The 14,830-nt window shown below is 36.1% G+C and overlaps 1 protein-coding gene across 10 annotated transcripts in view; it reads left to right on the forward strand.

Annotated features, from left to right (window-relative positions):
• The window catches only part of CCDC91 (coiled-coil domain containing 91), a 432,308-nt gene that overhangs the window by 279,751 nt on the left and 137,727 nt on the right, over nt 1-14,830 (forward strand). For 8 of the 10 annotated variants that reach the window (XM_023738058.1, XM_023738055.1, XM_023738059.1 and 5 more), the window contains 2 exons: nt 12,189-12,281; nt 12,377-12,445. The exons of 1 other annotated variant lie outside the window; for it this stretch is intronic. In XM_023738058.1, the coding sequence (XP_023593826.1) occupies nt 12,189-12,281; nt 12,377-12,445 (162 nt within the window). The remainder of the gene's footprint in view (nt 1-12,188; nt 12,282-12,376; nt 12,446-14,830) is intronic. One more of the 10 variants, XM_023738060.1, reaches the window with a different exon arrangement.

Below are 14,830 nucleotides of genomic sequence, written 5' to 3' on the forward strand. Positions count from 1 at the left end.
AACTTGTGTTACTTGAGAGACACTGTTAGAAAGTGAAAACACAAGCCCTGCTTTAATCATTATAGAAATTCAGATTAAAATCATAAAGAGAGACCTTTTCATTCTCATTAAAGTGACTAAAATTAAACAGAATGAAATCACCAGCTCTTGGTAAGGATGTGGAACAGCTGGAACTCTCAAACATTAATGGTAGGAATGTAAAATGGTATAACCATTTTGGAAAAAGTTTTGGCAGTTCTATATTTAAACATACACTTTTACTACTAAGTACTTATCAAGAGAAATGAAAATATATGTTCTGTAATATTCATGGCTGCTTCATTCACAATAGCTGAAAATTGGAAACAACCCAAATGCCCATCATCAAGTGAATGGATAAATACATTATGGTATGTTCATGCGGAGGAATACTGTTTAGCAATAAAAAGAAGTCAATTACTGACACATACAACCAAGCCTCCTACCATGGGTTTCAAGGTCAGTTTGAACCTTTCTTACCTTTCTTATTTTGAGTTCCTCCTATCACCCACCCAAACCCATTGCCTTAGAGTCGAATTCTGACTCATAGTTAGTTACCCTCTAGGGCAGAGAAGAACCGCCCCATAGGATTTCCAAGGCTGTAAATTTTTAGGGAACCAGACTGCCACATTTTTCTCCTGCGGAGCAGCTGGTGGATTCGAACTGCCAAGCTTTTGGATTCGAACTGCCAAGCTTTTGGTTAGGCAAGCGCTTAACCACTGTGCCACCAGGTCTCCTTGTTCTTCCCACCAAACCAAAAAACCAAACCCGTTGCCGTTGAGTCGGTTCCAACTCATAGCGACAGCCTTCATATATTCATGCTTCAGTGTTCGCTGGAGTACTTACTATCTAGGAGCACAATCATCCTCCTCCTGCCTATAAAGCCCTCTTCCTTTTTCCATCTGCTAAATCTCACTTTTCCTTCAAGGTGCATCTCAAGTTTAACTCAGTAAATCATTCCCAAAATGCCGTGTCAGAAATTAAGCACCCATTTTCTCTGTAATCACATAGTTCTTTGTTTATTCCTTTTAAATGGCATTTTATGCTTTATATTACTTTTTTTCTTTCATTAGACTATGATAAGATCTGTAGCACTAAAACTATGTGTTCTATCTATAACAGACGTACATAGTATCTTGCATTTGGTAAATTGGGTTTGATCCATTGAATGGATTCTCAGTGAATGAAAGTGGTTGTTAAAATGGGAAGCAATAACTTTCTTGTCTTGCTACTTATGGGACTTTAATTTCAAAAAATTAATTTTGCCTCAGATTTGCCTTAATATGTAATCATTTGTGGAGTTTGAATTTGGACCTGGATGGAACATGGAAACATCCCTTTGTTATCTTCTCTTCCTGTGATGTAGATTGTAAATCTATTTGATCTAAAAGGACTAGGTTGATAGTGCATGTTGTAGAGATGACTAATAGCCCTGTTAGCTCTTTCCTCTCCTTATTCACCAGCTGAATGTGGAGGACTTTAGGGATATAGAGGAAGGTAGAGCCTCAAGATGAAAGGAGATTGAATCTCTGAATCACCACATGGAAAGACAGCTATGATCAGGAATATTAGACTGTTAAGATGAAAAATAAACTTCCATTGTACTAAGCTCCTCAGATTTAGTGTTTGTTTGTTGTAGCTGCTAATATTACTGTAACTATCACAACAAGATTATACTATAGTGTAAAAGATGCATAAATAAACACATTTTGAGGAAAGCATGTATAGTTTTGAGGGAATTGAAACCAGATCACATGAAGAGTCACTAATGTAATGGGGCTATGACTTTCTAGCAGAGTGGCATATAGTCTTAGGAAGTGATATTTTCTGCATATGTGGGGATGTTTATTCTGAGTCTAGGAGATCATTTGCTTGGTGTCTTAGTCATCTAGTGCTGCTATAACAGACGTACCACAAGTGGATGGCTTTAATAAAGAGAAGTTTATTCTCTCATAGTCCAGTAGGCTACAAGTCCAAATTCAGGGCATCAGCTCCAGGAGAAGGCTTTCTCTCTCTGTCGGCTCTGGAGGAAGGTCCTTGTGATGCATCAGTCTTCCCTTGGTCTGGGAGCATCTCAGCGCAGGAACCCCAGGTCCAAAGGATACGCTCTGCTCCTGGCACTGTTTTCTTGGTGGTATGAGGTTCCAATGTGTCTCTGCTTGCTTCTCTCTTTTATATCTCAAAAGAGATTGGCTTGAGACACTATCCAATCTTGTATACCTCATCAGTATAACTGCTGCTAATCCATCTTATTACATCATAGTGGTGGAGTTTACAACTCATAAGGAAATCACATCAGATTAACCAAATGGTACACAATCATACAATATTGGGAATCATGACCTAGCCAAGTTGACAGATATTTTTGGGGAACACAATTCAATCTGTGACACTTGGATTGTCCTTGTTATTAATAAATTCTTATATTTGTAAAGAGTGTTAGTTTAAGTGCTTTTACATAAATTATTTCAGTTGATCCTCACAGTAGTCCTATGAGTTGGCATTGTCCTTGTTTTGCAGAAAAACGTACATGTCTTACATGAATTGACCACTTCATCTAAAAAAGCTAATCTTCCCCCTTTTCTTACTTTTTAATATTGTCAACCCTTTATTTTCTTTATAGCATGTATCAACTTTTAAAATTTTGTTGTTTATTGCTTACTTGGTTATGAGTCCACACTCAATAGAATGTGGACTCCTTGAGAACAGAGACTTGGCACCTGTCTATTTCACTCCAGCTGTTATGACAGTGCCTGGTAATCAATGCATGTTTATTAATAAGTGAATGAATGACTTGTCCTTCATCCTGCTAAGAAATAGCTCACCTAGAACTAGAACCTTTATATCCATTATACATTCTGTTAGTCATAAAACTATAGATAATATTTAAGGTTCTATCATTTGCTCAGATAATCTATCTTTCCCCACGTATTTCTTTTCTTACAGATTTGTTGAGTTGTTCACTCATTTATTCATTGATTCATTCAATAAGCATTTGTGCAACACTTGGCAGGCCTTGTGCTAGGTGTTAGAGATAAAAAAAAAAAAGAAGAACAGGAGTCTAACAGAGTCTCAAACTTATACTTCCTGTTATCCTCAACCATCTGGAAAGAAAGAGCAGGAGCAACAAGTGCAAACAGCTGATTACTGTGGAACTTCATCAGGCAGAAGGAAAGAGCATTCTTATTGTAGCAATAATGGTTAAAATAAAAAAACAAAAACTGGCCAGTATAGCAGAACTGCCAAGAGATACAGAGGCAAGAGATAAAGACAGAGACTCAGAAAAGGGAAATAAGCTGTAAAGAGCAAAAATGTTTTTTAAATTTTGATTTGTTCAGTAATACATGCATGCGTGCATTTGTTTATTCGTTCCATAAATGTACTGAGTGCCTCTAGAGGATAAATTTCTATAAGGTAAAATAGAAGCAACAGATGGATTGGAAACCAGCAGAATCTTTGATAGTAATAGGAAGTGACAGTAGGAAAATAATCCTGCTATAATGCTAAGGAAAAAGAAAAACAAGACTAGCCTGCAGTAGAGCAGGTAAGCAGGCCTTAGAAGTAGACTCCTGTGGGAGTGACACTACTGGCAAACACTCTTTGGCAATATTTCTCAATCTATCTGAATGAAGGAGCATGTCTTTAAAAAGTCTGTCAGGAGCTTCTACTTGTGTGAGGTGGAATAAAAATTAGTATAAAAAATGAAATGGGAAATAAATACAAAGTATAACTCCCAATGTTTTATTATTATATTTAGTAGGCATAAGAAATTATTATAAAACAAATTTATATAAAACTTGCTGAAGGCTTACTCTCAATTTCTTTACATATTCTATGGTAACAATAGTTTGCAGAAGGATACTGTTCTTTGTTCAGCCAGTTCAGTAGCCCAGAGCCCTTCAGTGAAACAGGAATGGTAGTAATATCAATGGCCACAGGCCACTAGCAACAAAATAGCCTTATTTCTGTAGGGTTATTTAACAAAATGAATGATAATTCAATGGAGTTACTTAAAAGAGCCCCTGAAGGAATTACCTTGCTAAAGAGCTCTTTGTGTTGGAAGTCTGCCCATCAAGGAAAAAAAAAAAGTGAATTATATGTTATAAAGCCTGTTTGAGGCAGGGAAGAATGGCATATGTTGAGCAAAAATTTCTATCACAAATTTAAACGCAGAAACTTGTTTTAGAGAGATAGCTGTAGTAATTCAAAAATTTAGCTTCTACTAAACAAGTCATAATCCAGTTGTGATGGGTATAATACTCAGGAAAAGTACTCAGAAAATATAACTCTTTTAGTCAGCTAACTAAAAGAGAGATATGACATCTGGAGAATAGTACCAACCTGAGTCCTCTAGAGTTACTTCCTCTGCTATTTGAGGATTCCTTAAAGATTCTGTGGGAGGACAGAAAGATTAGCAATTGACCAGAAAGCTAGAAAAGCATTATACCTAAGACTATCCTGTCACAATCTTTTTTTTTTTTTTTTTATCTCCTCTCTTCTGTATATTAGCTAAATGATACCTTTTCTGCTTTAGATATTTTGGCCTACTAACACATTAAAGAAAAAAAATAAAATATTTTTCTTGTCTTTTATCAGTTTGTCTTGATCTTTCTAAATGAAATTATCTACCATTTATAGTGTACTTATTTTTAGCAGGTACTATTTTAGGCACTGATGCCAAATGGGAATTAATTTAGTTGACATTTGAATGTTAATTATTCAATTTTTATAACAGCATATTAAAGTGTTGTTGCTGTTGTGTGCCATTGAGTAGATTCCAACTCATAGTGGCCCTGTAGGGTTTCCTAGGCCGTAATCTTTACAGGAGTAGCTGGTGAGTTTGAACCACTGACCTTTCTCTTAGCAGTCAAGCGCTTTAACCATTGTGCCACCAGGGGTCCATATTAAAGCAGATACTATTATTATTCAGGAAGGTTGGGTAACTTGCCAATAAAGTCTTACAGTGGTCACAGATCAGATTTTACAATGAGAGATCATTGCTTCTCCAGCTTAGAGATAGGAAAGTAAGCAAGCATGCTGAGAACAAAAATACATTGCAATCCTAGTTTGTATTGGTGAAAGATAAGAATTGAAAAGTCTCAAAAGAAAATGTCTGAAATTGCTGCTTGTACTCTTTGATCTTATCCTGAGATTTAGGTACTTGGTGACATGATTAAAACTCTGATCTTAAGAGCTACTATTTAGTAATATCCACTGAAATGGCTTGGAATGAATTATAAATGTTTTCACTTTTATATTTTGGTGAGATACTTTGAAATATTACTTTTCCAGTCTTTATTATTGAAAAAGTATGTTGCTGTTCCTTCTGTGATCTTCAATTTTGAGTGACAACTAATATTTTACTTTCTTATATGCAAAAAACAAAATTCTTTTCATAAGCTAACTTCATCATCATGATTGTATCAACTGTCCAGCAGGAAGTCGAGTTAACATTTTTAAGTACCAGACACATTATATGTATTACTTTGTTTAATTCTCACAGCACTGTGAGGTTGGCATTATTAGCTTTACTTACATTAAAAAAAAGAAAAACAAAGCAAACAAAAAATCAGTGGAGGTTTAGGAAGGTCTAACCTGCTTATTTCTTCATTAAAAATTAGTGATTTGATTCCAGGCCTGTCTGGTCCCAATGCCCATGTTAATTCTAGTATAATGTTGTTACCATCAGGGAGATGACCCCAAAATGTGAATTGAATTGAAGAGTACCTTTCATCTTATAGAAATGTAGAATGTAGTTTTTTATAATTGCTGCTAATACATTAGTATACTCTTTCAGAAAACTGTCTTTCCCTGAAGTTTTTTTTTTGCAAAAGGAAAACTTGTAAGCTGATACATACATTTATTGCTTGCATAAATTATTTGGCTCACTCTGACTATTTCTTGGCATTCTAATGGGAAAGGCTCTACTATCTAAATATATTTCACAGTCTGGCTTAAAAAAAATGCTTTTTTCTTTTTTTTTTTTTGGCGCCAAGGATGAGTGTTTTTACCTTCTAGGTCTGCAATCCTGCAATCTCTTACCTTACCTTATGGGGCGGGGTAGAGGTGTAGGGTATGGAAGAGACACACTAGGGCAACATGTAACTACAACTCTGTAAGTTATTCTTCTGTGCTTCTTGAACTTATTCATAACACGTTTGTTTACGGTAAAAGAAATGGGCCCTAAAATGGTTTATCTAGCCAAGAGGCAATGTGTTTAATTTATAAATTATTATAAATTATAAGGCTATGTGAATCATGTGAACATATGACTAAAACCCAAAAAGTCAAAGAAGCAGTTTATTGACATGGAGCAGAGAGCATCCTTAGTTGTATGTTAGTGCTAGAAAGTCTAGCGTATGTACACGAACTTTGTATTCAGCCATTCCTGGGTCCCAGTCTCAGCTTAACAATTTATTAGTCCAGTGAACCTAGACAATTTTCATAGCCTCTCTGAAAATCAATTTTAAAATACATCAAATATAAGAAATAACACTCACATCTGTAGGTTGTTGTGAGGATTACTAATATTTATAAATTTTTTAACATGGTGCTTGGCACATAGATATTTAGTCAAAATATGATAAGTGTGTTGTTGTTGTTAGGTGCCATTGAGTTGATTCTGAGTCAGAGTGACCCCATGGGACAGAGTAGAACTGCCTCATAGGGTTTCTCAGGCTGTAATCTTTAGAGAAGTAGATCACCAGGTCTTTCTTCTGCAGAGTGATTTTCGTGGGTTCAAACTACCAACCTTTCGGATAGTAGTCGAACACTTTAATCATTTCACCATTGGGGCTTTACAGTAAATTAAAGAGTGATATAAATCTGGATAAATACGATAAATTAAACACACTCATCTCTACCTACCTGCAAAAACAAAAACAAAAACCCACTAAAATGACAAAAGGACTAAAACAAAACGAAAAAGTAAAAATTTACCACAGTGACAAAGAGAGCAAGAGAAGATAATAGATGAACGAGTATCAACTGATTTGTTAGCTAGTTGCTGTTGGTTGGTTCTGCTTCATGGTGATTTTATGTATAACAGAATGAAACATTGACCGGTCCTGCACCATCTTCATGGCTGTTGATATGTTTGAGTCCATTGTTGGCGCCTATCGTGTCAATCCATCTCATTGAGAATTTTCTTCATTTTCGTTGACCCTCTGCTTTACCAAGCATGATGTGTTTTTCATGCGATTGATCTTTCCTGGTCACGTATCCAAAGTAAACAAGTTGAAGAAGTTCTGTCTTACCCTGCTGAGGTAAAACCTATAAAGCAAGCTGATTTGCCCTGCAAAACCGTAGAAAGCCTCAGGAAGTAGAGGCACTAGGTACCTCTTAAAGTGGCAGTCCTGTGTTGTTGTTGTTAGGTACCGTTGAATTGATTCTGACTCATAGTGACCCCATGTGACAGCGTAGAACTGCCACATCGGGTTTTCTAGGCTGTAATTTTTTTTTTTTTTAAACAGCAATAAACTTGTGTTTTTAATGTCATTACCAGATAATGTTTCAAATTGCTGAGATTCTACCATCCTTTGTTCTCTATGTATTTCTTTCTTTCTTTCTTTTTTATATTTTATTGTACTTCAGGTGAAGGCTTACAGAACAAATAGTTTCTCATGAAACAGTAGTACACATGTTGTTTTATGACATTGGTTAACAACCCCACAACATATTAACCCTCTAAATTCTCAACCCTTTTTTTTTTTTCTTTTGGTGAAAATACACATAGCCAAAGATACACCGTTTCAAAAATTTCTGCATACACAGTTCAGTGACATTGACTACACTCTTCCAATTGTGCTGTTATTCTCACTTAAGATGAAGGCTTACAGAACAAAATAGTTTCTCATTTAACAGTTACTACAAATGTTGCCCCTATGACAATGGTTAACAATCTCACAACACATCAACAATATCCTTACTCAACCTTGGGTTCCTTATCACCAGCTTCCTTGTCCCCTTCTGCCTTCTGGCCCTTGTCACTGCACTCCTGTACCTCGTCAGTCTCATTTGGTTTTACGGGGCTGTCCACTCCCAGGCTGAACAGTGAACCTCGGAGGTAACTTCACCACTGAGCTAAAAGGGTGTCTGGGGGCCATACTCTCGGGGTTTCTCCAGTCTGTCAGGCCAGTAACTCTGGTCTTTTTTTGTGAGTTACAATTTTGTTCTACATTTTTCTCCAGCTCTATCCTGGAACCTCTGTTGTGATCCCTGTCAGAGCAGTCAGTGGTGGTATAGGCTGTAATTTTTATGGGATCAGATTGCCAGGTCTTTTCTCCGATGGAGCGGCTTTAGGTTTGGACCACTGACCTTCGATTAGCAGGCAAATGGTTAACCATTGCACCACCAGGACTCCTTGGAGGTCCTGTATAGCTCTGAAAACAGGAGGAATGGTTGATAGTCCATGTGATGTGCAGTGAAGTTCCCAGATCCCTTGTACACCATTCTTAGCTAGGAGACTAATTGTATACCTTAGCAGAACAAATGGGAAATTGAACCAGAGAATCTCTAAACTCCTCAAGGACTGGAGTAAAGTAAGGAACTGAAAACAAGGATATCTAAACTGAAGTCTATTACTGAACTATGAGCTCTCCAGTTCTCTCACCCCGCCTAACTCTTAGAATGCTGGATGTTTTGTTTATAGTGCCAATTAGGAGATTGGGAATTTTATTTTCTAGGCAAAAAGACTAGCCCAAGAGAAAATACTTATAAAATTGGCATTCAGGAATCCCACCACTACCACCACCACCATGAAAAAGCCAGCGCGTTACCTTTTATGCCCCCTGTGAAGCCCGTTCACATACACAGAATTTCCAATTTGAATTTTGGTACCTGAAATTTAAATATGAATGGACAGAAAAAGATTACCAAACATTGGGGAGACATCTCAAATGAGAAAATTACTGACTCAAGCAAACAAAAAGGTACTTTGAAGAAATAGAGGTAATGTAGAAATGGTAAAACCCCCAGCCCTCAAAAACTATAATTAATTAATTCAGAAAGAAAAGAGAAGGAACGGAGTAACTGCAACAAAAATTCTATTTGCATACGGGGAGAATGGTGAAATACACAGCAGTGATCGTGTATCAGATACCAGTTATCAAATATCACTGGACAGGAGCAGCAAAGATTCCCTATCCTGAGAGTGCAACAGTTTCCTTAGTTAGCTGACCTGGTAGCCCGTGGTTCTGTTCTCTAGGGCAGTCTCCCTGTCCATTGTCCTGCTATTGTTAATAATGATGTGATTTTCTATACTCTTTCTGGAGTACAGTTTGAGATTATGCATCAAAATTTAAGACTTGTGCAATCTCCATCTTGTTAATATTGTCCCTAGGAATTTCTCATAAGACTGTAATTATGCAAGTTCACAAAAAACGTATGCATAAAATTCAAGATTTTTTTAAAGGGATAAGTTGAAAAAAAACATAAATGTCTATAAATAGGAGAATGATAAATAACAACAGCAACAAAATAAATAATAAATTTAACAAAAGAAAAATAATAATAGAGTTATGTTTACATAGAAAGAGATCAACACAGTGTTTTTGAGTTCAAAAAGGAAATTGTTATTGTGTTAGGTGCTGTCGAGTCCATTCCGACTCATAGCAACTCTATGTACAACAGAATGAAACACTGCCTGGTCCTCCACCATCCTCACAATCGTTACATTTGAGCCCATTGTTTCAGCCACCACGTCAATCCCTCATTGAGGTTCTTCCTCTTTTTCACTCATCCTCTGCTTTACCAAGCATGATGTCCTTCTCCAGGGACTGGTCCTTCCTGATAATATATCCAAAGTATGTGAGATGAAGTCTCACCATCCTTGCTTCGAAGAAGCATTCAAGCTGTATTATTTCCATGACAGACTTGTTTGTTCTTCTGGCAGTCCGTGGTATATTCAGTATTCTTTGCCAACACCACAGTTCAAAGGCAACAACTCTTCTTCGGTCTTTCTTGTTCATTGGCCAGTTTTCACATGCATATGAGGCAATTGAAAATATTGTGGCTTGGATCAGAACCGACTCAAGGATATCTAACAACAACAACAGTTACTAGGTAATAACTAGGTAATACTGGCGCTGTTTCTAGCTATTAGGTATTACTACCTCTGATAATGAATATATTGATATGATTATTGCTGAAGTGATTCATCAGAGACCTGGCATGTTACTTAGCCTCTCACAATCTCTGATTATTCATCTGAAAATGAGGAAGAATAGTGTCTGCTTCAGCAGTTTGTTCTGAGGATTTAACATGGAGCCAGTACTTTTAACAGAGCCTAGTACTTTAAAAGTGCTCAAAAAAAAATAAAGTTAGCTATCATCATCTATGTTATCTACATATAAGAAAAGCCAATAGCCTAACTATATTTTCTCTTAAGTAGATGAATGATTTTACCTAAGGTATATTGTCAGTAGAATTCTTCTTTCAAACAGTAATTTCATGTTTATGCGTGCACATGCAAGCTCAGTAATAGTCTTTTATTTTAGCTCACTGTCAGAATTAAGAAATGACATTCAAAATGAATTTTCTAAATGTTGCACGGGCATTTGAACAAATGTTCCCTCTGACTTTAGTTCTTATTGAACCTCTAGAGAAACTTGGCCTGCTTGTAATTAATTACTTAATGTTTTCCATTAGTCTGACTTATTAACATAAGTTATTTTAAGAAGAATTTTTAAAAAAATTAATGACTCACTGAAAATTTTATTCTGTACTTTAATTCCAAAAATTTTAGTTAATACTGTGTTTGTTATGTTTATCCCCCAAGCCTAAATAGAATATTTCAGCCTCATATGAGAATTGCGTTTATGATTTTTAAGTCCAACTATTTACCTGGTATATATCTTTGCATATTTTCCCATATGTGTATTCTAAATAGGATTAGGTATTATTTCTGATCCTATGAAATTGTTTATCTATCTATCATACTTAAATAGAATACAAAATTGAAATCTAAGTTATTATACATCATGTGGTAAGTATACTCATTTGTTAGTCCGCTGCCTTTCACAAATTCATATGGTACCAATAACTACTCATAATCATTTCATGATCTGTATCAAAGTTTGGATTTGTTTTTAAGGAAAAACCACATCTTTCATGTGATTTTTCTTACTTTCTTGAAAAACATAGATAAAAAGTAATACTATAATTAAAAACAGGAATAATAGATTATTTTAACTAGACATGGACTGTTCGGTCACTTACTCTCAGTGGAGACTGCCTGCCTAAAAAATGTTTTAAATTAGAACAACTTTGAAAGACATAGATCTATTTTAAAATATTGGGTATCAGAATAAGTTCATATTTAAAGGAGACATAAATAGCATTCTAAATCTGAGAAAATATCTCATTTGCCTTTAGTAACTGATTGAGAAATCTATGTGAGTAGCAATATATATTTTGTTTTGGAGTTTGTTTCCACATAAGACTTAATGTGTTCCAAAAGAGTATCAGGCTCATCTATATTGGGGTTATTGAGGCTACAGAAGTTGTATTTTCTTAGAAAGCTCTATTCAAACTCTGAGTACCTAATCCATGATAATTGGCTGATGGTTCTGTGTGCTTTTTCCTTAGCACATTGAAATAAAAATAAATACATGAACTCTGTACCCTTTCCTATTTCTTATCATTACCATATTCCTTTGACTGCTTTCATAGTTCGTTTATAGAAACTGGTAAAATCCTGGCATGACAACAATAACTAATAAATCTTTCATTTTCTTCAACATCACTTTCCCAGAAACACAAATAATCTGTTATGATAGTCGTTCAAGGTTTTTCTCAGTTACCATCTGAATGCTTCTGTTGCTGCAAGCTAATAATAATCATTTCAGTGAGTAATTTTTTTTTAAATTTAATTTTGGGAAAAGAAATTGTGTTTCTGATTCATCTTCCAATTTGGAATAGTTGTTGTACAGTTAGGTTTTATGTTGTATACTTCGTTGAGTTTGGGGGCTTAAAAATGTGTCTCAGCTGATTGCAGAAAGATAAATTCAGTGTTCTTTGACTCCTAAGCCTTCATTTTGGCAAACTTCTGATTGTTTCCTCTAGTCACGACTTCAGTAGTTCTAGGCATTTGAATTCCACCAGCTGTACTCCTTTTTGGTAGATTATCTGTGTCAGAGTCGTAATCCTAATTCAATTATCTTTCCTTGTAGCATCAGAGACTCCTTGAAATACTAGATACAGAGAAAGAACTGTTAAAAGAAAAAATAAAGGAAGCATTGATTGAACAATCTCAAGAACAGAAGGTAATATTTTAATTGTGCTCAGAATGTGGAAAGAATATGTTCTGTTACCTCACTTAATATGTTTAGTTTCTACCCAGCTGTCTTGTCATTTACAGGAAATATTAGAAAAATGTTTGGAGGAAGAAAGGCAGCGGAATAAAGAGGCATTAGTATCTGCTGCAAAGGTATTTCCATGTGTAATAAGGGGTTTCTTTGTAAGTCGTGGTATTAAAAACTGAGTCCAATTTATTTTTTTATAAAGTTTCATCCCAGAAAAATTAGTTTTTTTTTCTTTCTTTCTTGTTTTTCCTCTTAAGCTTAGAAACAATTATTCATGTTCTTGTTAAATTCACATGACCTGATTATGATGGCAGTGAAATGGTTTACATTATAATTGTGAATTACTGATTAAAATATATATGTTGAGACACACTAATGTCCCCCTAATGTCCAATACCTAATGATAGGTATTGTCAATATAATGTGTGTGTATGTATTTACGTTCATCAAGACAATGTGATTTTTTAAAGCCAACTTTAAAAGAATCCTTCTAAGTAGTGTATTCGTAGATACTGGATATACCAAAAAATACATACCAACAAAAGCATTACCTTTTTTTTTTCTTTTCCTGGCGAGTGGCTTTTTTTTTTTTTTTTTTTATTATTTCCATACAAAAATTTGTACATACATTCTTATGTGACCATAATTGCTTTCCCCATCCTGTGACAGCACAGTCTTCCTTTCTACCCCTGATTCCGCATGTGCGTTCAACCAGCTCCTAACCTGCTCTGCCTTCCCATTGCACCTCCGGATAGGAGCTGCCCATTTAGTCTCTTGTATCTACTTGAGCTAAGAGGCACACTCCTCACAAGTATCACTTTATGTCCCACAGTCCAGTCCAATCCTTGTCTGAAGAGTTGGACTTGGATATTGTTTTAGTTCTGGGCTCATAGAGAATCCAGGGGCCATGCTCTCTGGGGTTCCTCCAGTCTCAGTCAGACCATTAAGTCTGGTCTTTTGACTAGAATTTGCGCTCTGTACTCTACCTTTCTCCTGCTCAATCCAGGGCTCTCTATTGTATTCCCTGTCAGGGTGGTCATTGGTGGTAGCTGGGCACCATCTAGTTCTTCTGGTCTCAAGCTGATCTGGTTTATGTGGCCCTTTCTGTCTCTTGGGCTAATACTTTCCTTGTGTCTTTGGTATTCTTCATTCTCCTTTACTCCAGGTGGTTGGGACCAATTGATGCATCTTAGATGGCTGCTAGCAAGCTTTTAAGACCCCAGATGCCACTCACCAAAGTAGGATACAGATCATTTTCTTAATAACCGTTCTTATGCCAGTTGACCTAGATGACCCCTGAAAGCATGGTCCCTAGACCTCTACCCCTGCTACTCTGTCCCTAGAAGTGTTTGATTTTATTCAGGAAACGTCTTAGCTTTGGTTTACTCCAGTTGAGTTGACTTCGCCTGTGTGCTGTCCTTCCCTTTGCCTAAGATAATTCTTACCAACTATTTGTTAGTAAATAACTGTCACCCTCCCTCCCCACACTTGTAACCATCAAAGAATGTTTTCTTCTGTGTTTAAACCTTTTCTTGAGTTCTCATAATAGTGGTCTTATACAATATTTGTCCTTTTGTGACTGACTAAATTCACTCAGCATATTGACCTCCAGTTTCCTCCATGTTATGTTTCACGACTTCATCGTTGTTCTTTATCGTTGCATAGTATTCCATTGTGTGGATATACCATAATTGGTTTATCCATTTGCCCGTTGATGGGCATCTGGGTTATTTCCATCTTTTTGCTATTGTGAACAGTGCTGCAATGAACATGGGTGTGCATATATCTCTTCCTGTGATGGCTCTTATTTCTCTAGGGTATATTCCAAGGAGTGGGATAGCTGGATCGTATGGTACTTCTATTTCTAGCTTTTAAGGAAGCGCCAAATCAATTTCCAAAGTGGTTGTACCATTTTACATTCCTACCATTTTACATTCCCACCAGCAGTGTATAAGTAGTCTCTCCGCAACCTCTCCAGCATTTGTTATTTTGTGTTTTTTTGGATTAATGCTAGCCTTGTTGGAGTGAGATGATATCTCATTGTAGTTTTGATTTGCATTTCTCTAATGGCTAATGATCATGAACATTTCTTCATGTGTCTCTTAGCCGCCTGAATATCTTCTTTGGTAAAGTGCCTGTTCATATCCTTTGCCCATATTTTAATTGGGTTGTCTTTTAGTTGTTGAGTGAGGTTTGGCAGTATCTTGTAGATTTTAGAGATTAGACGCTGATCAGATTTGTTATAGCCAAAAATTTTTTCCCAGTCTGTAGGTTGTCTTTTTAATCTTTTAGTGAAGACTTTTGATGAGCATAAGTGTTTGATTTTTAGGAACTGCAGGTTATCTAGTCTCTCTTCTGGTGCTTGTGCATTGTTACTTATGGTTTGTATTGTGTTTATGCCATGTATTAGGGCTCCTAGCATTGTCCCTACTTTTTCTTCCATGACCTCTATGGTTTTCGATTTTATATTTAAGTCTTTGATCCATTTTGAGTTAGTTTTTGTGCATGGT

The sequence above is a fragment of the Trichechus manatus genome, unplaced genomic scaffold (assembly GCF_000243295.1).
Source record: "Trichechus manatus latirostris isolate Lorelei unplaced genomic scaffold, TriManLat1.0 scaffold00112, whole genome shotgun sequence".
NCBI classification, from domain to species: domain Eukaryota; kingdom Metazoa; phylum Chordata; class Mammalia; order Sirenia; family Trichechidae; genus Trichechus; species Trichechus manatus.